Below are 24,681 nucleotides of genomic sequence, written 5' to 3'. Positions count from 1 at the left end.
ATAAGTCATAATTATGAGATTAATAAGTCGCAAAAAACGATTAATAAGCCAACATTTTTGTCACAATTTCAACTTTTTGTCAAGTTTTATATTGAGTAACTCACATTTCAGTCAGAAGTTTGCCGGTCTTGATCACAGCAGATCTACAAGAAAATCTATACAACAATATACAAAAACACAACAACAACAACAACTGTACGCATTTAGAAGAATATTTTTTGAGCGCAAACTACGGTTCTTCAGCTGACAAAGCCAATAATCATAAAAACTGAAGACTAAAATTAATAATTTAAAAATACCACACTTAAACTTCTGAAAAAAAACATTTAGCTGCACGTGACCATTAACCTACATTGGAGAACCGCGAACATGTGAATGTGCTGATAAATTATTGAAATATTAATAAAATCCCAATAAAATATTTTAGGTCAAATAAATTACTGAATTACCACAATTAATGCTTGTATGAAATATAAACTGACACTCACGTTGTCTATTAGTGTCTAGAGCTGTCAAACGATTAACCGCGATAAATCGCTTTCAAAATAAAAGTTTGTTTACATAATACATGTGTATACTGTGTATATTTATTATGTATAAATACACACACGCATGTATATATTTAACAAAAAAACAAAAATATATATATATATATATATATATATATAAATTATATATAAATATACATGTATAAACGTAAATATTTCTTAAATGCATGTGTGTGTATTTATATATACATAATAAATATACAGAGTACACACATATTATGTAAACAAACTTTTGGACACGATTAATCGTTTGACATTTTAATCCTGAAAGGTAATATTTTTGGGGGGCTGATAACAAATGTGATATTATAATACATTATTATAAATCCTACAGGTTTTGACTTTAAAAAAAAAAGTAGTGCATTTATTGTGTTGATGTATTGTGAAACACTTGTGCTGTTATTGAGGTGAGATACAGGTTTGCTGGTATGGTGAACAGTGTGATTATAGATGTAATTACAGAAATTAATTACAGCTGTAATTGCATGCAGGTGTTTTTTAAACATAAGTAGAACATAAATGATATACGCTATCAAATGATTCATTTAAATGTCAGTACATGGTAGTTAAAGACAATAATATTAAGATAATATTATAATAGAGTAGTTATAATGTGAGAATGTGTCAGTATTTGATGTTTGTATTAAACTGATGATCTGAGATCATTCCTCTGACCCACATGACCAATCAATCTCCTTGATGTCAATATATTTACACATTCATAATCATAGCACACACACACACAGAGTTTTGATTCAGTGCAGATTTATATGAAAATATAGGACGCACATCTTTCAACCGTTGTTTCAACAGTTCTTCTCAGTTGTGAAATTAACAAAGTGAAAAAATTATTAAAAAATGAAACAGCAGGACTGTGTAATACATTTGAATTGAAATGCCGATTCTTATTATCTTCATAATACCGTGTAATATTAATACTAAAACTGACTGTTTGCTCTCGTACCTCGCATTTAATCATAAAGTCAAACACAAAAAAGTTACTGAATTTACTGAGCTTACAGTGTCTAAAAAACTGAGGTTTGATCCGTTTATATGATGACATCAGAATCTAAAAGTTCTGCTTGAGTCTCTAAATTAAACTGGTATTTTTTTACCATTATTTTCTTTAAATCTAATACAGAGTTTCATAAGAGAATCAAACCTATAAAACCCACAGGCCTAAAAATAAATTAAGTGCTCGTCACTGTTCCATTAAAAACAGAAATGTCATTAAAAGTGGCGCTCTTGACTGTAGTGTAAAGACAAAAGAGTTTTTTGGATCCTTTGAGATAGAAAAATCCCCAATCTAGGCCATCAAAACAAAACGTTTGAAGGTCCATCACAGCCGACGTCACGGAAAGAAAAGAGTTTTCCCTGCGGTGTCGTCTTGAACCGGTTTAGCGTCAGTCATTGTCGTAGCCCAGGATCGGACCCAACCACCGCTCCACCTCACACACCTCCATCTGCTTCCTGTGAGCGTAATCCTCCACCTGCCCGAGAGAGAGAGATATTAGATAAGTGCCCCTTTTTGCAAGACATTTTTTATTTTATATTTTAGTTGTTGTTTAAATTTAGCCCATGGCATCAATTCTCAGCGTGTGCCTGACAAATTGTTCTTATTAATTCTCTAAGTCCTCACAAGCCCCTCCCACTCTCCATTTTGTCACTGCTGTGAAATTAAACCACTATTAAAACATCTCAATACTATGGAAGCTTGTTTCCGCCACTACATAAAAAAAATAAAAAAGGTAATTGCAACTTTATATCTCGCAATTATATCTCGCAATGCCGACTTAGTATCTCGCAATTCTGACTTTATATCTTACAATTCCAACTTTGTAACTCGCAATTCCGACTTTATATCTCGCAATTCCGACTTTATATCTCGCAATTCCGACTTTATATCTCACAATATCATGCAATTCCGACTTTATATCTCGCAATATCATGCAATTCCAACTTTGTAACTCGCAATTCCGACTTTATATCTCACAATATCATGCAATGCTGACTTTATATCTCACAATTCCAACTTTATATCTCGCAATTCCGACATTATATCTCGCAATTCCGACTTTATATCTCGCAATTCCGACTTTATATCTCACAATATCATGCAATTCCGACTTTATATCTCGCAATATCATGCAAATCCAACTTTGTAACTCGCAATTCCGACTTTATATCTCGCAATATCATGCAATTCTGACTTTATATCTCACAATTCCAACTTTATATCTCACAATTCCGACTTTATAACTCGCAATTCCGACTTTATATCTCGCAATATCATGCAATTCCAACTTTATAACTCGCAATTCCGACTTTATATCTCGCAATATCATGCAATTCCAACTTTATAACTCGCAATTCCGACTTCATATCTCACAATATCATGCAATGCTGACTTTATATCTCACAATTCCAACTTTATCTCACAATTCCAACTTTATATCTCGCAATTCCGAATTTATATCTCGCAATTCGGACTTTATAACTCACAACTGCGAGAAAAAAAGTCAGAATTCTGAGATAAAAGGTCAATTAACTTTTTTTTTTTTTATTTCATGGCAGAAACAATCTTCCACACAATACAGCCAGCCTAACTTAGGCAATCGCCCTCCATTAAATTTAACAACAAGCAAGCTAGTCTGGGTTTGAAGTAAAAAGGAATCGTGAAATGACGGAAATGCCCCCAAAATTAAAGATATGAATTGCCCTTGTATGAGTTCTTGTATTTTGTGTTTATAACATAATATAGTTAAGCAATATCTCATGAGCAAAAGTTCTATTTTCTCGAATATCAGCACACATGATATTCATTTTATTTAAAAGTACAATAAAATAAACAATAAGTTGATTATATGAACTGACAGTTTTTAGACATGGCATCTATTTTGAATGTTTTCACTCTATTTTGCGAAAATAGTTTCAAACGAAGCAGAGAAGTTGCGTCTCTCAGCAACACACAGCAGTGTTTCGTTATATTCACCGTTTTTGAACGAATCGGGTGAGTCAATGATTCAATGACCCATTCATAAAGTCAGTGGATACTTGCTTCTTTCATGAATGAATCAGCCGGTTTGAACGAATAATTCTATGATTTACTTATTACCACTTGCTGCCACCTACTGGCGGTTTTAGTTTTATGTAGTTTCATTTCATATTTCTATATTCAAAATGTTATATTTAGTACATTAATCTCATAACATTATTTAGGCAATTGTAATTGCAGTGTAAATGGATTTTGATAAATGGTAAGATGGATTTTGTTGACACTGATTTCACATAACTGTCTATAATGTATAGTGTTAAATAATTAAATTATGATCAACAATATGTAACTTTACTTTTTATAAATAATTATAGGAGGGGTGCCCTTTTTTCCCCAAAATGTCTTTGCACTGCTCTGCACTCAGAAATGAGATTGTGATGATTGACAGCATGCTAACCATAGTAACACTCCAGCGTCTCACATGTTTGGTACTTGCTATTTTTGAGGAATATTACAGCAACCAAAGACTCAAAAATAAAGCTAACGCTTTCCTTTAAGCCTTTATATATAATGCATTCTAAAAGTATTTTTAATGCATTAATTATGCCTTGTAACACACCTTATAAAGCATTGTATGAGCTCATGAATAAGTTATAATACATGATAACACTTTCATCTATTCATTGAACACACCTTTAGAAAGTTTAACGCACTAAAACACATGACAAACAACCAATTTCAGATGAAACAAGGAATCTGCAAATATTATAATGCATTTTAACTGTGGTTAAAATTATTTATGAAGAGATATAATGCATTATAACATACATTATTAATACCTTTTAATGCATTATACATAACGGCTTTAAGTGTTACCAAAATAATTATAATTATTTCGATAATAAAAAAAATCATGGAATATCTCCTGCGAATCACACCATTAACATGAACCTGCTGCAACAAACTCATCAGATGTCTGTCACTCAACATATGGTTAGTGGATCTGGTGTTGACCGTGAGGTTCATACCTGCTCTTTAGTAATTTTACCCACAGCAAAATAACAGGATTTGGGGTTGGAGAAATAAAGGCCGGACACGGATGCAGCAGGAGTCATGGCCAGAGACTCGGTCAGGGTGATTCCTGCAGAAGAACATGAAGAGACACCATCAGATCCCATCATCACACTCAGACACTTTTGGATTTTCATGTCTATTTTCAAACTTCATAATCACAAAAACAAACACAGACTGATAATAATACACAGAACAGACTGCAGATGATGTGTGAATGAGCCGTCAGTACAGTCTAAAGGACCGACCAATCACACTTCAGAAAGCACAGAGATAAGAGACAGAAGGCCAATGGGAACGCAGCATGCAGATGCAGCCGGTGGAACTGCGTGTATTTGTCTTATACCGGTTTTCTCCTGTATGCCTGCGAGTTTCCACATGGTGAGTTTCTCGGTGTGGTCGGGTTGGCTGGGGTAACCTGCGGCCGGGCGGATGCCTTCATAACGCAGGCGGTGCAGTTCCGACGCCGGCAGATCCTCCTCGCTGCTGTAACCCCACCAATCCCTGCGAACGCGAGCATGCAGCTCCTCCGCAAACGCCTGCAGAGAAACACACAACACACTCAAATACTGCGAACGATTCTGGGTAAACTGAGAATCATGATTTTTTTTTGTTGTTGTTTTGAATAGAGATCACGATTCTCCCACAGTTCTGAACAGATAACTACACAAAATAATGTCATTCACTAGAGATTCTGACAAAATATCAATGCTACAGCATATTTAAAAATATGTAATCAATTTGAATAGATTTTTTGAAAAAAAAAAAAAAGAAGAAAAAAAAAAGGTTTAAATGAAAGATTTAATGACCCACTCATAAATACTTAATTGTTTCATCACTGGATGAATCAGCGTTTTTTAAATGAATCTGTTGAATGAATGATTCAATGACTCATTCATAAATGCTTTACTCAATTAATACATTACTGGATGAATCAGAGTTTTTGAACGAGTTTCTTGACTGAATAATACAATGACAAACATATTTTATAACAGTCACTTGTCGCCACCTACTGGTGTAACCATGCGAACGATTCTGGATAAACTGAAAAATCACGATTTTTCAACCACAATTCTGATCAGACTAAAAATAACGTAATTTACTAGAGGTTCTGACAAAGTGTTAATGCTACAGTATATTTAAAAATATGTAATTAATTTGAATTGATTATTTGAAAAAAAAAAAAAAATGTTTAAATGAATGATTCAATGACTCACTCATAAATACTCAATTGTTTCATTACTGGATGAGTCAGCGTTTTTGAAATGAATCTGTTGAATGAATGATTCAATGACTCATTCATAAATACTTTACTGGATGAATCAGTGTTTTTGAACAAATCGCTTGAATTAATGATTCAATGACGAACACATTTTTTAACAGTCACTTGTCGCCACCTACTGGTGTAACCATGCGAACGATTCTGGATAAAATGACGTCATTTACTAGAGGTTCTGACAAAATGTTCATGCTACAGTCTATTTAAAAATATGTTTGAATGAATGATTCAATGACTCACTCACTCATAAATAATTGTTTCATTACTTGATGAAATCTGCGTTTCTGAACAAATCTCTTGAATGAAAGATTCAATGACAAACATTTTTTACTTGTTGTCACTTGTGATGCAACGACGTAATGACACAATCTTTATTTGAATCATCAAGTTACTTTCCAAAGGTGATTTACTCTATTTTGATCGCTACCATAGACATCAGTGTTTATATCAGAACTATAAACTTTTATCCCAGTACTTCTGTATTAATTTGAACTAGAAGCTAAAGTTCGTAAACAAACTTTTATGTTGGCTTGAGAAAGCCTGAATGGGCAGTCAAAAGAGCCAAAGCACATGTCACATTGGCTTTCTCAAGCCAACATAATTACTGTAAGACAGAAATAATGATACTGTGTGGTTGAAAAGACTGTTTATGAAGCCGTTTCATACCTAAACATGACAACGGCTCTCTCTGGATCAGATCTGAACGTTCGCTTTGATCGTACTCGTCAAATCTTGATTCGGCTCTGTCTATTAAAGCTTTGATGAGTACACTGCCATTTAGAAATAAGTTCTTGGATTTAGCTGTTTTATGAAACATATGGCAGACAATGAAGATGACGAGTTTTTGTGGCGATGACAAGTGCTAATTTTGGCCATTTTAATGCAGAGAAATATAGAACTTCAATATCATCATGAGGCTGCCCCATAATTTTTAATAAGGCTGTGTGTTGTGCACCTCAGCAAGTCGGTCTGCCAGCGCCTTGACCATGATGCTGCTGTAATCGTCGCCCTGCTGCTCAAACGCCCGACTGAGTTCTTCTGCTCCGAACACGGACACTGCGAACAGGCCTATGTAATCCTGCACGCCGCTGCCACGAGGAGCCACGAAATCCGACAGGCACAGGTATGGATCCGAGCTCGCAGAGTCCTTTTCCGCCTGCGGGAGGAAATGTGGAAAACATCACGACGCTGATGCATGTAAAAACAGAATGAGCTGTGGCTGGTCGCTGCATCACAGGTCTCACCTGCTGTCTGAGGCCGTGGAAGGTGGCGACGTGTGACGTGACATCATCAGCGTACAGGTGGATGTCATCACCGTCACTCTGAGCGTGCCAGAATCCCAGCAGCCCGCGGGCCTTAAGACCTCCGCTGTCAATCAGTCGGTTCAGCAGCTTCACAGCGTCATCATGGACGCGCCGCGCCTCCTCTCCTGAAACACATACACACATTAGAGGTCACCCACGCTGACCTTTGACCTCATACGCTGATACTGCGGTCAATCAGACGCACCCACGGTTTTGTCCTTGAATATTTTGGGGTATCCGCGGTTGGGGTATTTGCCCCTCAGCTGCCACACGTCAAAGAACGGCTTCCAGTCGATGAAGTCCACCAACTTACGCAGGTCATATGCGTCAAACACGCGTGTGCCCAAGAACTGCGGCCGCACTGAAAGCACAATCACACACTCTTGATGAACAGAACCAAAATTATAAAGTCGTCGCTAGTCATGATGACAGTGAAGCTCATGTAATCAGATGCAGCTGGTTAGATACTAGTTTAGCAGGGTTCAGGTCATCATACCTGGTCTTGTTTGCGAGAGCCAGTCTATATGGAGGCCCTTCTCTCGTGCCCGACTCAGAGACAAGAAGCGTCTGTCCTGGAGGAAACAGAGCAGTAACATTGACACCATCACCATCATTCACTTTTATTAGAGGCCAAGCACTGAAGGTAATCGTTGCCGTTCTTCTTCTTATTATTCTTTTTCCATTTCTTCTTCCGCTCTGGAAGTCTGGCAGCCCACAGAACCACTTGCGGGAATGTTATGAAATTTGGCACACAGATAGAGGACAGTCTGAACTGTCACAATAGCAAATTTGGAATCTCTAACTCAATCCCTCTAGCGCCACCAACTGTCCAAAGTTGCACTCACATTTATGCTGATAACTTTTAAACCGTAAGGGCTAGAAACAAAATTCTGATTCCGCCATTTTGAATTTTCCAAAAAACCTACTTTTTCGAACTCCTCCAAGGCCGTTGCTCCGATTTTCACAAAAATTGAACCAGATCATCTTCAGACCATGCCGACAAAAAGTTATGGAATTCAAGTTGATTTGTCAAACCGTTTTTGAAAAACGCGCAAACAAATTTTATGCAGCGTTTGCGAAAATGGATGTATGGCTGTATCTCCTCAACACTTTATCGTATTCTGACCAAACTTGGTGCATGTCATCACAAGCATGACCTGAGGCTACACGCTGTGTTTTAGCACAGCGCCACCTACTGGTCTGGAGATACAAAAAAAAAAAAGGCTATTTTTGCTAATAACTTCTGAACGGTTTGTCCAAAACTCGTTAGTTTCAGGGCTTCATGTCGAGTCTAATGATATTTTCCAATTTTCCCAAATCGGCCATTTTTAGTGTCGACCATTTTGAATTTTGTAGTAAAATGCTGTATTTTATGAACACATGAACATATCATTACAAAACTCAGTATGGGTCATCGGCACGATGCCCTGAAGGAGTCTGAGAAGTTTCAGACCAGCGCCACCTAGTGGTAAAAAATTTACACATGCTTATAACTTTGGATGTAGGTGACTTATTTTCACGGGAGTCATCTCATTAGATTCCTGAATCCTTGCAGAGTCCAACGATACTAAAACATGCTAGGTTTCACTTATGGTTTGTGCAACGTTGTGTTTTAGTGTTTAAACAACATTCGCGAATATCTTCGAAACCGCTAATCCGATCAAGATGTAAACACTGTAAGAAAATTGGAAACATAGGTTGTCGACTAAACGCTAATGGCTAAATGTTAAAAATTTGATAGTAATTGGAAAAAAAAAGTAATTGATTAAAATTAGGTGTGTGCAATTTTTCATATATATAAATGTCTATAACTCCTAAACAAAATTAGATATTTTCAGCAAATTTGATACTCTGAGGACACACAAAAAAAGCGGTGGGACTGCGCCACTTGGTGGCGCTATAATTGTACAAAACATGAAATTGGCTCTAACTACAGTACAGTTGGTCTGATTGTCTCAGTTGCTGTCATAATCCATTATGACATTGTTGGTCTGCTGCTAGCTTCCTTGTTTGCTTCTGTCATGCTTGGCCCCTATATTTTTATATTTATATATATATTTTTTATTCTGTCTGCTTCTGTCACCAAGACTAATTCCTTGTACGTGTAAGCATACTTGGCAATAAAGCTCATTCTGATGATTTATATTATCTTAGAACTGTACATTCCTGACACACGGACATTACTTTGACACAGTCATTACTCTAAACTGTAATGTAGAAACAATGCTTTGAAACGATATGTATTGTGAAAAGTGCTATACAAATACATGTGAATTGAACTAAACTGAAAAAAATCAGATGAACTTTGAGGCACTTGTGACCATCAGACCTGCAGTGAGTCGTAGTGATCTTGTCGGAGGTCTTCATACTCGTCCCGGATCTCCTCGAAGAAATCCTCACGGACAGCTTCATCCAGCAGCTGAGAGCACTGCACAATCATCATCATCATCATCATCAGCCCATCCAGTAAAAGCTTTCATATTCATCAAGGGGTTAATGATAAGCTGAACCGCTGTGTTCGAATATTATCATAAAATATGACTCATTAAAAAACAGTACCTGGTCTTTAGAGTATATAACCGTTCGAACAGCGGTCTCAAAAAGTTATTAAAATTGCAACAGCGCGTTCACGTGTGTCATACATGGCTGTGCAGTTATTGGTGCATTAAACTGTTGTTGTCACAGGATGTGTGTGTATTTGAGTATTTTATGGTAAGCTTACAAAACCATGTATGATTTTGTTGTGTATAATGGTGAATTGCAGCATGCATTTGTGTGAATGAAAGGCTGTGCATTCTGGCTGATGTCTAACTCACTTACACAAGTTCTTAAATGCTGTTTGCTGCTGCTGTATAAGAGAGAGAAAGAGAGAGAGAGAGAGAGAAACAGGCATCTCACCACTACTACACTGCGGGACGCGTCCAGAACATGAACGACGGGCGAGCTGTACCGCGGGGCGATTCTCACCGCTGTGTGAGTCCTGTCAAAACACACAAACACAACACACCATACAGACTTCAGATCAAATAATTGTCTTAATTAGGGCTGCGTGAGTGACATATATGAATAACGAATATAAAAGATGCCAGAGAGACTTCTATGGATGAGTGATGATGTGAATGAATCACTGAATCAGAATGATTCTGTGAACTGATTCATGGAAAAGAGTCAAACTAACAACTGCTTCTGTTGCTGATGTTTATGATGACTCCATAATCATGACCAGATTGTGAAACTAGAGTCTAATGACACGATCTTCACGAGAGTTACTGCTTCACTCGCTGAAAACGCCTGGTAAATATCTAGTGAAAATGAGCAGTGTGGTGTCGTACTTTGATGTGGTGGCTCCACCGATCAGCAGAGGAATCTTCAAGCCAAGACGCTCCATTTCTTTGGCAATATGAATCATTTCATCCAGAGAAGGAGTGATGAGACCCGACAGACCGATGACATCTGCAGACACAGAGAGCGTCACGCATGCAGACAGACTCGTTCAGAGAGGAGAATATCAGAAACAGACCTGCTTTGTTTTGAATGGCCTCCCGCAGGATTCTGTCACAGGGAATCATCACTCCCAGATCAATGACCCTGAGGACACACACACACACACACACACACACACACACACAGAGTCGAGTTAGAATGACTGATGGGAGCGTTTACTCGTCTGACATCAAACACCTGCAGCTGCTGCATCTGAACGACCACTTAACACAAACCACCCTCAATCACACGCCAGGAGCAACACCAGCGCTTACACAAACAACACACTCACACACTCACTCACTCTCACACAAAAAACACACTCACACACTCACTCACTCTCACACAAACAACACTCACCCAGACACACTCTCACAGACACTCTCACACACACAAACACGCTCTTACTCTCGCACACACTCTCGCACACACAGACACTCTCGCACACACAGACACTCTCGCACACACAGACACTCTCGCACACACACAGACGCGCACACACAGACGCGCACACACAGACGCGCACACACAAACACGCTCTTACTCACACACACACTCTCGCACACACACAGACGCACTCTCACAGACGCACACACTCTCGCACACACACAGACGCACACTCACAGACACACATTCACAGACACTCTCACACACAAACACGCTCTTACTCTCACACACTCTCACACACACTCACTCACACACTCTCTCACTCACACACTCACACACTCACAGACACACACAGACAGACACACACACACACAGACACACACAGACACACACACACACACACACAGACACTCTCACACACACTCACTCACACACACTCACTCTCTCACTCACACACTCACAGACACACACACAGACACACACACACACAGACACACAGACACACAGACACTCTCACACACAGACACTCTCACACACAGACACTCTCACACACAGACACTCTCACACACAGACACTCTCTCTCTCACACACACAAACACACACACACACACACACACACACACTCATCTCACCTGAAGTTGTTGCACCCCAGCACGACTCCCACAATGTTTTTGCCAATATCATGAACGTCTCCCTTCACCGTGGCCAACAGAACCGTCCCCTGATACGGGTCCTGCAGAACCAGCACACATCACTAACAACCAACCTGACGAGTTCATCTAGATCAGTTTACAGTAACTGTTCCCATCATGCTCTCCGAGATGTTTCATCTTCACTCACCACGTCTTCATCAGATCCGGACATCATCTGCTGTCTCTCCTCCTCCATGAAGGGAATCAGGTGTCCGACAGCTTTCTTCATCACACGGGCTGATTTGATCACCTGATGACACACAAACCGGACCTGTGATGGACTCTACTGCTGTCTTAAAGTCCCCATGAAATCAAAATCTATGGAATATTGCAGTGTTTTTAATAAATGATTTATGATTATTATTTTAAATTCATATTCCTCGTAATCATGAATCAGAATATCTTCTCCTCCCTCTTGCAGCATATCTTCTCTGATGATGAGGGTGGGGCAACCTGTCACTCACATGAGATCCACCAATAGCAAACCACAACCATCCAATCAATTCCCCACAGACAAAATCAAGCCCCGCCCTACATTTGTTCTTGTTTGCGAAGCGTTTCACTCAGATATACGCCACAATAGGGAAGAAAAGATGAGCGCAACTTCAGTTTCATGATGACTTTATTTCATGTTATTATTCTAAATGCTTCATCAGTTCTTCTACATAATAAAAGTCTTCATAATTTTACATCAATTTACACTCTTAAAAATTAAGATCCAAAAGGAGGTTGGCAGTGATGTCATAGAACTATTTTTTCTTTATGTAAAGAACATTTTAATAATCAAAAGAATCTTTTTCCACTATAAAGAACCTTAAGCAGTTCTTCAGTAGATGTTAAAGGTTCTTCACAGAAGCATCAATGCCAATAGAGTAACTTTATTTGTAATCACTTGCTGCGTGTCTTCAGCTTCCCTGCTGATGTAAACGAGTTCATCAATATGAATCAGTGTTTTATTGAGTGTAGCGTTCAGTACCTGCGGTAAGAACATCTTTCCAGCTCCAAACAGATCTCCAACCATCTTCATGCCGTTCATGAGCGGCCCCTCGATCACGTGCAGCGGACGGGGATAACGGTCCGTCTGCAGACGCGCCTCCTCTGTGTCCTCCACAACATGCTTCTCTATTCCCTGAGAACACACACACACACACACACACACACAGATACATTCACATTGTTAGCTCTACGTTTTGTCCTTCCGTTCACACTGAGTGAATTAAGTGAGGTTTCCGTGTGGACGAGACCCTGTTGGCAAGCGCTGACCTTGACGAGTGCGTACTCCAGCCGCTCCTCCACGCTGCTGCGCCTCCACTCATCCGTCTGGACCACCTTCTTTCCTCCTTTAGCGTTATTCTACATGAACCACAGCAGAAAACAACACTATGAGAAGCAACACTGACCGACACTTGGGTCAACAGCTCTAGTGACCGTTCCTGATTCTCATAGCAAGAAACTGACTGATCGTGGTTTAGAGCGGACGGTGCCGGTCCTGGGTTCAGGTTTAGAGCGGACGGTGCCGGTTCTGGTTCAGGTTTAAAGCGGATGGTTTAGAGCGGACAGTGCCGGTCTCGGGTTCAGGTTTAGAGCGGACGGTGCCGGTCTCGGGTTCAGGTTTAGAGCGGACGGTGCCGGTCTCGGGTTCTGGTTTAGAGCGGACGGTGCCGGTCTCGGGTTCTGGTTTAGAGCGGACGGTGCCAGACTCGGGTTCAGGTTTAGAGCGGACGGTGCCGGTCTCGGGTTCTGGTTTAGAGCGGACGGTGCCGGTCTCGGGTTCTGGTTTAGAGCGGACGGTGCCAGACTCGGGTTCAGGTTTAGAGCGGACGGTGCCGGACTCGGGTTCAGGTTTAGAGCGGACGGTGCCGGTCTCGGGTTCTGGTTTAGAGCGGACGGTGCCAGACTCGGGTTCAGGTTTAGAGCGGACGGTGCCGGTCTCGGGTTCTGGTTTAGAGCGGACGGTGCCGGACTCGGGTTCAGGTTTAGAGCGGACGGTGCCGGTCTCGGGTTCTGGTTTAGAGCGGACAGTGCCGGTCTCGGGTTCAGGTTTAGAGCGGACGGTGCCGGTCTCGGGTTCTGGTTTAGAGCGGACGGTGCCGGACTCGGGTTCAGGTTTAGAGCGGACGGTGCCGGTCTCGGGTTCTGGTTTAGAGCGGACGGTGCCAGACTCGGGTTCAGGTTTAGAGCGGACGGTGCCGGTCTCGGGTTCTGGTTTAGAGCGGACGGTGCCGGACTCGGGTTCAGGTTTAGAGCGGACGGTGCCGGTCTCGGGTTCTGGTTTAGAGCGGACGGTGCCGGACTCGGGTTCAGGTTTAGAGCGGACGGTGCCGGTCTCGGGTTCTGGTTTAGAGCGGACGGTGCCGGACTCGGGTTCAGGTTTAGAGCGGACGGTGCCGGTCTCGGGTTCTGGTTTAGAGCGGACGGTGCCGGACTCGGGTTCAGGTTTAGAGCGGACGGTGCCGGTCTCGGGTTCTGGTTTAGAGCGGACGGTGCCGGACTCGGGTTCAGGTTTAGAGCGGACGGTGCCGGTCTCGGGTTCTGGTTTAGAGCGGACGGTGCCGGACTCGGGTTCAGGTTTAGAGCGGACGGTGCCGGTCTCGGGTTCTGGTTTAGAGCGGACGGTGCCGGACTCGGGTTCAGGTTTAGAGCGGACGGTGCCGGTCTCGGGTTCTGGTTTAGAGCGGACGGTGCCAGACTCGGGTTCAGGTTTAGAGCGGACGGTGCCCGTCTCGGGTTCTGGTTTAGAGCGGACGGTGCCCGTCTCGGGTTCTGGCTTAGAGGGGGCGGTGCCGGTCTCTGGTTCAGGTTTAGAGCGGACGGTGCCGGTTCTGGTTTAGGGTGGACGGTGCCCGTCTCGGGTTCTGGTTTAGAGCAGACGGTGCCCATCTCGGGTTCTGGTTTAAGGTGGACGGTGCCCGTCTCGGGTTCTGGTTTAGAGCGGATGGTGCCAGTCTCAGGTTCTGGTTTAGAGCGGACGGTGCCCGTCTCGGGTTCAGGTTTAGAGCGGACGGTGCCGGTCTCGGGTTCTGGTTTAGAGCGGACAGTGCCCGTCTCGGGTTCAGGTTTAGAGCGGACGGTGCCGGTCTCGGGTTCAGGTTTAGAGCGGACGGTGCCGGTCTCGGGTTCTGGTTTAGAGCGGACGGTGCCGGACTCGGGTTCAGGTTTAGAGCGGACGGTGCCCGTCTCGGGTTCTGGTTTAGAGCGGACGGTGCCCGTCTCGGGTTCTGGCTTAGAGGGGGCGGTGCCCGTCTCTGGTTCAGGTTTAGAGCGGACGGTGCCGGTTCTGGTTTAGGGTGGACGGTGCCCGTCTCGGGTTCTGGTTTAGAGCAGACGGTGCCGGTCTCGGGTTCTGGTTTAGAGCGGACGGTGCCCGTCTCGGGTTCTAGTTTAGAGCGGACGGTGCCCGTCTCGGGTTCTGGTTTAGAGCAGACGGTGCCCGTCTCGGGTTCTGGCTTAGAGGGGGCGGTGCCCGTCTCTGGTTCAGGTTTAGAGCGGACGGTGCCGGTTCTGGTTTAGGGTGGACGGTGCCCGTCTCGGGTTCTGGTTTAGAGCAGACGGTGCCCATCTCGGGTTCTGGTTTAAGGTGGACGGTGCCCGTCTCGGGTTCTGGTTTAGAGCGGACGGTGCCAGTCTCAGGTTCTGGTTTAGAGCGGACGGTGCCAGTCTCAGGTTTGGAGTGGATGGTTCTGGTTCTACAGTACCTGTGCGTACAGCAGGAGTTTCTCAGTGGCATCTGGGTCTCTGTTCCAGATGATGTTCTCACAGAGCAGCAGAAGCTCTTTATCGATGTCGTCATACACCGGCAGATTGCCAGCGTTCACGATTCCCATGTCCATCCCATCCTGAACACAAACACACACACACACGTTTACTGTTGCTCATGAGTCTGTACAAACATAAACCTTCTCATCCATGGAGTTTCAGGACTGATGATGTGATGCAGCTGCACCTTGATGGCGTGGTAGAGAAAGGCTCCATGCATGGCCTCTCTGATGACGTCCATCCCTCTGAAGGAGAAGGAGAGGTTGGACAGGCCGCCGCTGATCCTTGCGCCCGGCAGACTCTCCTACACACACACACACACACACACACACAGAGAGAACATTAACACAGAGATCCTTCAGCCCAAACCGTTTCATGAATGACCCGTCTGACAGACCTTTATGATCCGGGTGGCTTTGATGAAGTTGATGGCGTACATGCGGTGCTCATCCATGCCTGTGCCGATGGTCAGGATGTTTGGGTCAAAGATGATGTCATTGGGGTTAAAGCTCGCCTTACTGATCAGGAGGTGATAAGCACGCGTACAGATCCGCACCTTCTCATCCGTTTCTGTCGCCTAGAGACAGAGAAAACACACGAGCAGGGGCTTTATTCTCAAAATCATACCAACACTGATTATTTAAAGGAGGTTTTTTTATTTAGCAAGTAGTTTACATAGGTTAGGTTACAAATTTCGATATTTCGTCGAATAAGAAACTTTTCTCTAAGAAGTAATTATGATTTATGCACACAACACATCAAATTGAATTGTAAACCGTTTGTAACCCACCTGTCCGTCCTCATCAAACGCCATGACGACCACAGCGGCGCCGTAGCGTCGGACCTGTCGGGCTCGGCGCAGAAATTCTTCTTCGCCCTCCTTCAGGCTGATGCTGTTGACGATGCATTTGCCCTGACAGCACTTCAGCCCCGCCTCGATGACTGCAAAGTTCGACGAGTCGATGCACAGCGGCACCTGCAGCAGAGGTCAGAGGTCACCACAACATACAAAAGGTTCATTATTGATAATATTTCATATACAATTTCCAGAAGATTCCATTAGATCTCTTGAAACTTTAACTGAATGAGGCTGATAATGGCTGCAGCTTCACCTTGGCGATGTCGGGTTCAGAGGCGATGAGTTTACAGAAGCGGCTCATCGCAGCGGCTCCGTCCAGCATCCCCTCGTCCATGTTGATGTCCAGAACCTGAGCGCCCATCTCCACCTGAGCTTTAGCGATGCTCAACGCCTCCTACACACACACAGAGAGACAGAGACTGTCAATCTAGAGCAGCTCACGGTTAAAGTCCCCATGAAATCAAAACCTACAACTCTTGTTTTTTTTTTTTATGGAATTATTGTTTTAAATTCATGTTCCTGGTAATCTTGAATCAGAATATCTTCTCCTCCCTCTTGCAGCATCTCTTCTCTTCTCTGATGACGAGGGCGGGGCAACCTGTCACTCACATGAGATCCACTAATAGCAAACCACAACCATCCAATCAATTCCCCACAGACAAAATCAAGCCCCGCCCTACATTTGTTCTTGTTTGCGAAGCGTTTCACTCAAATATACAGCACAATAGAGAAGAAAAGACATGCAACATTCTTCACATGCTGACTTTATTGTGCTGTAAATGCTCTCCAGCAGTCTGTCAGAGGCTTTGCTTGCATGTTATATATTTTAAGGCTAATATCAGTGAGACACACCTCATATTGTCCAGCCATGATGAGCTTGGCAAACCTGCGTGATCCGGCGACGTTACAGCGCTCACCGATGTTCACGAAGTTTGTGTACGGGCCAATCCTGAAGGGCTCCAGACCTGAGCCAAAAACACAATTGTCACATATGCAAACAATCATCATTATTATTATTATTATTATTAAACCTGTCAGTATTCCGATAGTTGGACACTTTTTCTGCCTTTTTTCCCCATCACATTTTAGAAATCATCATAAATTAGGTATTGTTCAAAAGCTTAAAGTCTCAAAATTAATCCTGTGAAACCAGTTTAGAAATTGGACAATGGAAACGCTACTTTAACACCTTCCAGCAGGCTCCTCCCACTAGTGGGTGGAGTCATGTTTCATATTACAAAATTTATTGTGCTATTTTATAATCAAATCTTTTTCCAATCTTGACAAAACACATATCGATGGAAAGCTCTGAGACTCAAAGTTCCATATTGTGACAGAAATTAATTAATTTATGGAAATGCATCAAATTGAGGGCGAGTTTCCCCCGGTGGCTGTTTTTGGTAAAGCGCCTAAACAAAATTTTTGTGATATTGACTACAAATTTGGAACACAACTTGGATAGGCATATGACTTTGATTTTATAACAATTTTAGATTCCGAATTGTTTTGTAAAATATATATTTTGTATAAAATAAATTTAAAAACATTTTTACACTTTCATTTTCTGACGCGGTACCGCGATAATCTCCTGAGCGTCCCTTTAAAAAGAGGTCTGTATTCCACAGCATTCACGAATGAAAATCATTTAAGACATTTAAACAGGTTAATAGATAAAGGAAGACGCACCTGACAGCAGCATATAATCACTGTACACGTCTGTAGGAGGAACTCTGGGTTTGACATGACGCACGCTTTCAGCAATCGCCCTGAAACACACACACACACACACACTCTTGAGTTCAGTGATCTTGACACTAACACACATTCTGATGTCAGGATGAATCGTTCTCACACACCGGATGTGATCGGGTGTCGTTCCGCAGCAGCCACCAACAATATTCACCAAACCGTCCACCGCAAACTCCTGCGGGAACATAACGTGTGTTATGAGAAACTCCATCAGACACCATCACACGCGTCAGGAGGGTTTGTGTAACGCTGCATCACCTTTAAATGTGACGCCGTGACATTGGGTGTCTCGTCGTAGCCTCCGAATGTGTTGGGAAGCCCTGAAAACCAACACACAGATCAGAATACTGTAAACAGTGCATGTTATGTCACATATGTCCAGATTATAGCTCATTAATATTCCATTTCATCATAAAGTTGCACATATCCATCAGTCGTGTTCTGTTGTGAACTCACCAGCGTTTGGGTAACAGATGACAAACGCTCCGGTGCTCTTTCCTATGGCTTCGATGAACGGACGCATCTCAGACGCACCGAGAGCGCAGTTCAAACCAATACTGGAACAGAGAGAGAGAGAGAGAGAGAGAGAGAGAGAGAGAGAGAGTGAGAGAGAGAGAGAGAGAGAGAGAGACTGTATCACTCAAAAACATCTCAGAGGATCTGTGAAGAAACACGTTTCACTGAAGATGGAGGATGTGAGGAGGAGTGAATGAAGAGGTCAGACTGATTCTCACCACAGCGGCTGAGTGTGAGACACACTGATGATGAACGCCTCGCCCGTCTGACCCGAGAGTGTGCGGCCGCTCTTATCTACAATAGTGCCTGAGATCTGCACACACACGCACACACACACAGAGTTTGTTTCACTATATTAGTTAATGATATTATATATGGCCTAACACACACACACACACACACACACGCTCACACTCAACACTCACTCACTCAACAAACTCACACACACACACACACACACACACTCACACACACACACTCACTCACCAAACTCACACACACTCACTCTCTCGCGCACGCGCACTCGCTCTCACGCACACTCACTCTCTCACGCTCTCACTCACACTCGCTCACTCACTCCACACTCACTACACACACACAACACTCAACAACACCCTCACGCACACTCACTCTCGCGCACACTCTCACTCACTCTCTCACACGCACACTCACTCTCTCTTGCACACACTCACGTGCACTCTCACTCACACTCGCTCGCTCACTCACTCGCTCACTCACACACTCCACACTCACACACTCCACACTCACACACTCCACACAACACTCACACACACACACTCAACACAACACACTCGCGCACACTCACTTTCGCGCACACTCGCGCACTCACTCACTCACACACTCACTCACTCACGCACACTCACTCACGCACACTCACTCACGCACACTCACTCACACTCACGCACACTCACTCACGCACACTCACTCTCACTCACACTCGCTCACTCACTCCACACTCGCACACTACACACTCACTACACACACACTACACACTCAACACACACAACACTCAACACAACACCCTCACGCACACTCACTCACTCACACTCACTCACTCTCACACACTCACACACACTCACTCACACTCACACACACACTCACTCACTCACACTCACTCACACTCACTCACACACACTCACACTCACTCACACTCACTCACTCACACTCACTCACTCACACTCACTCACACACACTCACTCACACACACTCACTCACACACACTCACTCACACACACTCACACTCACTCACACTCACTCACACTCACACACACACTCACACACACACTCACACACACACACACACACACACACACTCACACTCACACACACTCACTCACACTCACACACTCACTCACACTCACACACACTCACACTCACTCACACTCACTCACACTCACTCACACTCACTCACACTCACTCACACTCACACACACTCACTCACTCACACTAACACTTACGAGCACAGGTCGAGGTTCATAACTCTCCTCAAACAGCCTGTCGATGGCAAATAAAGCCGCCTGATGGAAACACAAACCTCAGTCATAATACAGAAATAATACACAAAAAAAACAAAACATCATCTACACATCTAACATGTAAACATACAAACTCTGAAATGTAAGAACTGGTACTTTCCGCTGTGACATCATGCACTTATACTTATGTATGAATTTAGTTGATTCAGTACTGCTAATAATCATCTACTTCAGCAGTGCTTGTTCAGATGCGCGTCAGATCGTTGTACCTTTGCATTGGCCGTATCAAAGATGGTTTCCACCAGCAGAACATCAGCGCCTCCATCCAGCAGACCCTTCACCTGCTCCGCATACGCCTCCACCAGCTCGTCAAACGCTGAACACACACACACACACACACGTCATGCGTGAAGAACTGCGACACACGTTCATCACAAACACACACTCAGTCTTACTGATGTTCCTGAAGTCGGGTCTTTCCACCGACGGCGACACAGACAGCGTTTTATTGGTGGGACCCAGGGCTCCTGCTACGAACCGCTTACAACCTGCCAATAACAACACCGACGTCACGAACGCCACGCTACGAACAGATAAAGATGCGAGAGATTGACGAATATATGACCTGTTTGTGCTGCGACATCATCAGCCGCTCTCCTCGCCAGTTCAGCAGACGCCTTATTCAGCCGATACGCCTGACACACAACAACCGCCACACATTACTGATGAACAAATAATCCATTATCATTTAAAGTGCCTCTATTATGTGTTTAGAGTCTCCTACAATTGATTTAAAGCCAAAAACACTTTAATTTTCTCATAATATCCACTGCAGCATCAGCTCTTTTCTCTCAGTGTCTGAAACTGTTCGATCAAGGATTCGGTCTCTCTAAACCCCGCCTCTCTGAGAGCTGCTCTGCTCTGATTGGTCAGAAACCAAACGCTCATTATCATATCTGAATTTCAGCACTTGAGGTCAAACACATAAATGAAAGCAACGGTCACCAGATCCTCCATGCCGTAGTCCTGCTGAGCGACGCTGGTGCTGCTGAAGGTGTTCGTCTCGATGATATCAGCGCCGGCCTCCAGATACTCCTGCGGACACACAGACGCGTCGACACACTGTTGCTTCAGTTCAGTTCAATGACTTTTAAAGCTCACTGGCAGCTTCACACACACACACACACACACACACACACCTTGTGGATGCTGTAGATGACGTCCGGTTGAGTGATGCTCAGGATGTCATTATTGCCCTTCAGACTCTTGGGATGATCTTTGAACTCTTGACCTCTGAAATCTTCCTCCTCCAGGTTCTTCTGCTGGATCATCGTTCCCATTCCTCCGTCCAGAACCAGAATCCTCTGCTGCAGGAGCTGCACGAGTTCATCCCGGAGAGACACTGCTCTTCCTGCTCAACACACACAAACACACAAACACACACAGACACACACACAGACACAGACACACACAGACACACACACAAAGACAGAGAGAGAGATGTTGATGTTAAAAATTAGAAATGCTTTGGCAATACATTTAACAATTGTCATGCCAATAAAGTACACTTTGAATTAATTGAGAAAGACAGAGAGACACACACACACACACAAATACACACAGAGACACACAAACACACTAAATCACACAGATGCACATACACACACACACACACACACACAGACACAAACTAACAGAGACATACACTGACACACATAAAGACAAATAAACAGACATACACAAACACTCAGACACACACAAACAGAGACATACACACAGACACAAAATCAAAATCACACACGCATACACAAAGACAGACACACACACACACACACACACACAAACAAACAAACAGAGACACACACAAACAAACAAACAGAGACACACACTCAGAGACACACAGACAGACACGCACACAGACACAAACAAACAGACATACATAAACACACACAGACACACACAGAGACATACACAGACACAAACAAATCACACACAAACAAACAAACAAAGACATACAGTCACACAAAAATCACACACACAAATTAATGGGCATACACAAACACACACGAACAGAGACATACACACACAGACACACAAATCACACACGCACACAAAGACAGACACACAAATGAACAGACATACACAAACACACACACAGACATACAGACACAAACAAATCACACACACACACACATACACAAAGACAGACACACAAACAAACACACACACAAAGACACAAAAACAGAGACAGACGGAGACACACAGACACAAATAAACAGACATACACAAACACACACTCAGAGACACACAAACACACACATACACAGAGACATACACACACCACACACACAAACAAACAAACAGACATACACAGACACACACACACACAGACACACACACACAAAGACACAAATAAACAAACATACAAACACACAAACAGAGACACACACACACACACATATACACACACGCACACACAAAGACACAGACACAAATAAACAGACATACACAAACACACACAGACACACAAACAAATCACACACATGCATACACAAAGACAGACACACACAGACACACAAACAAAAACAAAGACATACAGACACAAAAATCACACACAAATAAACAGGCATACACAAACACACACGTGCACACACAGACAAACAGAGAGAGACACAAATCACACAGACACACACAGTCAGCTTTATTTCTACAGCACTTTATACAACACAGATTGATTCAAAGCAGCTTCACAGTGATATCAGAATTAATGATGCAAACTTCATCAAATATGAGATAAATTCAGATTCTGCTGTAAAGAAGCTTTAAAAAGACAACAGAGTCATTATTCAGATCAGTTCAGCTCTGATTCAGTTCAGCTCTGATTCAGATCAGTTCTGATTCAGTTCAGCTCTGATTCAGTTCAGTTCTGATTCAGATCAGTTCTGATTCAGTTCAGCTCTGATTCAGTTCAGTTCTGATTCAGTTCAGCTCTGATTCAGTTCAGCTCTGATTCAGATCAGTTCTGATTCAGTTCAGCTCTGATTCAGTTCAGTTCTGATTCAGTTCAGCTCTGATTCAGATCAGTTCTGATTCAGATCAGTTCTGATTCAGTTCAGCTCTGATTCAGTTCAGTTCTGATTCAGTTCAGCTCTGATTCAGATCAGCTCTGATTCAGTTCAGCTCTGATTCAGATCAGTTCTGATTCAGTTCAGCTCTACAGAAGAAAGTCATTATTCAACTCAAATTAATTCAATGTTGATTCAATTCAGTACAATAACTTCAGTTTCGATGTTGCAAAAGATTCATCAATCATGAATTTAAATTACAAGTAATAACTTAAAACTGTGATTTAAAAAAATGTTGCAAATAATCTTTAGTGATTTTTTTTGTGCAAAAATACGATTAATTTAAATTCAGCCATTTTGCACAGATTTCATGACAGACTGATGCATCGATCAGGCTGATGATGTCACTGTCAGGGACCAATAACAAAAGCTTTTCAGCCTGACTGACACACGTGCACTGCTGTCTGTGCACGCGCACACAAACAAACAAAGCTTCTGTTACACAAGAGATCAAAGCTGCATTAAACTGATCAATAACATCTTCATTTCTCACCGACTCTCAGACTACACACATCACACAATAAAATTAATAACAACATCATCAATTGCATGAATCAGATTGATTATGACAGCTATCAGCTGACGCAACTGAAGCGCGTGCATGCATCACCTGTTGCAGCAGAACCGAACCGAACCTGAACTTACCGGCTGTTGAACTGTTATGAATCGTCGGCGGCATCGTGCCGAATAAAAACGTTTAATCGCAGTGCAGTGAAGTCAGGCCGGGTGTGTAAACACCGTCAAACTTTCTTGCTGGAAAAGTTCTGTGCGCCGCACACGTGTAGGAGTGTCGCGCATGCGCAGCCTGACACATGTACTGCTGTGCATGCGCGACTGCTGCAGTTGTGTAACTTCCACAGCTTTATGTAGATATACATATTTACATACAAGTAAATATTTAAAACCATAATAATATATATATATATATAAAGGATTTTATTCTTCATAACGATACAGTATGAATAAGTAAATAAAGCAGGAAAAGCAGGTGGTTCATTTAAACTACAATATGTAATAACTGAATATGATCTGATAGTATGTGATGTAAGGATCGTATGGGTCATTAAGTCCAAAAAAGAACTGAAACTCCAGAACCATTTGGATCCAGCACAGACCAGATCCATGCAAACCTGCTTCAGTTTGACCTTTGACCCTTAGCGTGAGAATCACCTCATGGGTAAAGGTCAGTTCACACAAACACGCCTGTGATGTTCAAACTGATTCTACTTCAGGTTTCATGCCTCAGTTTATAGTCTTTTGATAAATGATGTGTAATTAATGAGACAATCTTTGTTCTTCACTGCGACATGAAACAGTTTCAATCTGCAGCCTGTGTGTGTGTGTGTGTGTGTGTGTGTGTTTGACGCGTGTTATTGATCCAGACATGAACGTGTCTTACTGTTGACCACAGACCTGATCTA

General features: G+C 42.8%; 1 protein-coding gene across 1 annotated transcript; it reads right to left on the bottom strand.

Moving 5' to 3' along the window:
• Positions 1–1,296: 1,296 nt before the first annotated feature.
• On the bottom strand, positions 1,297–24,071 carry LOC127523319 (methionine synthase-like). The gene is made up of 33 exons (XM_051913890.1): positions 23,906–24,071; positions 21,335–21,546; positions 21,141–21,230; positions 20,761–20,830; positions 20,591–20,683; positions 20,405–20,511; positions 20,118–20,177; positions 18,858–18,952; positions 18,580–18,680; positions 18,382–18,443; positions 18,231–18,298; positions 18,061–18,140; positions 17,227–17,339; positions 16,628–16,768; positions 16,306–16,491; positions 15,913–16,092; positions 15,703–15,819; positions 15,455–15,595; positions 13,023–13,112; positions 12,736–12,888; positions 11,908–12,009; positions 11,700–11,800; positions 10,718–10,785; positions 10,530–10,650; positions 10,096–10,177; positions 9,527–9,625; positions 7,694–7,769; positions 7,403–7,558; positions 7,138–7,322; positions 6,849–7,049; positions 4,961–5,153; positions 4,572–4,684; positions 1,297–2,038 (listed from the first exon to the last, which is right to left on the bottom strand). Exons 1-33 carry the CDS (start codon positions 23,937–23,939, stop codon positions 1,952–1,954), a joined length of 3,777 nt encoding a protein of 1,258 aa, XP_051769850.1. The 5' UTR covers positions 23,940–24,071; the 3' UTR covers positions 1,297–1,951.
• Positions 24,072–24,681: the final 610 nt, after the last annotated feature.

The sequence above is a fragment of the Ctenopharyngodon idella genome, chromosome 12 (genome assembly GCF_019924925.1).
Source record: "Ctenopharyngodon idella isolate HZGC_01 chromosome 12, HZGC01, whole genome shotgun sequence".
NCBI classification, from domain to species: domain Eukaryota; kingdom Metazoa; phylum Chordata; class Actinopteri; order Cypriniformes; family Xenocyprididae; genus Ctenopharyngodon; species Ctenopharyngodon idella.
This window is presented reverse-complemented; position numbering and strand designations above follow the sequence as displayed.

What these genes read in the sequence shown, in the direction of transcription:
- LOC127523319 (XM_051913890.1), bottom strand. Translation starts at nt 23,939, where the DNA reads ATGCCGCCGACGATTCATAACAGTTCAACAGCCG. An exon ending in ATGAACCTCGACCTGTGCTC is followed by an intron (nt 18,953 to 20,117) that starts GTAAGTGTTAGT and finishes GTGTGTGTGCAG; the next exon opens with ATCTCAGGCACTATTGTAGA. An exon ending in GGCCATTCAAAACAAAGCAG is followed by an intron (nt 10,651 to 10,717) that starts GTCTGTTTCTGA and finishes CTGTGTCTGCAG; the next exon opens with ATGTCATCGGTCTGTCGGGT.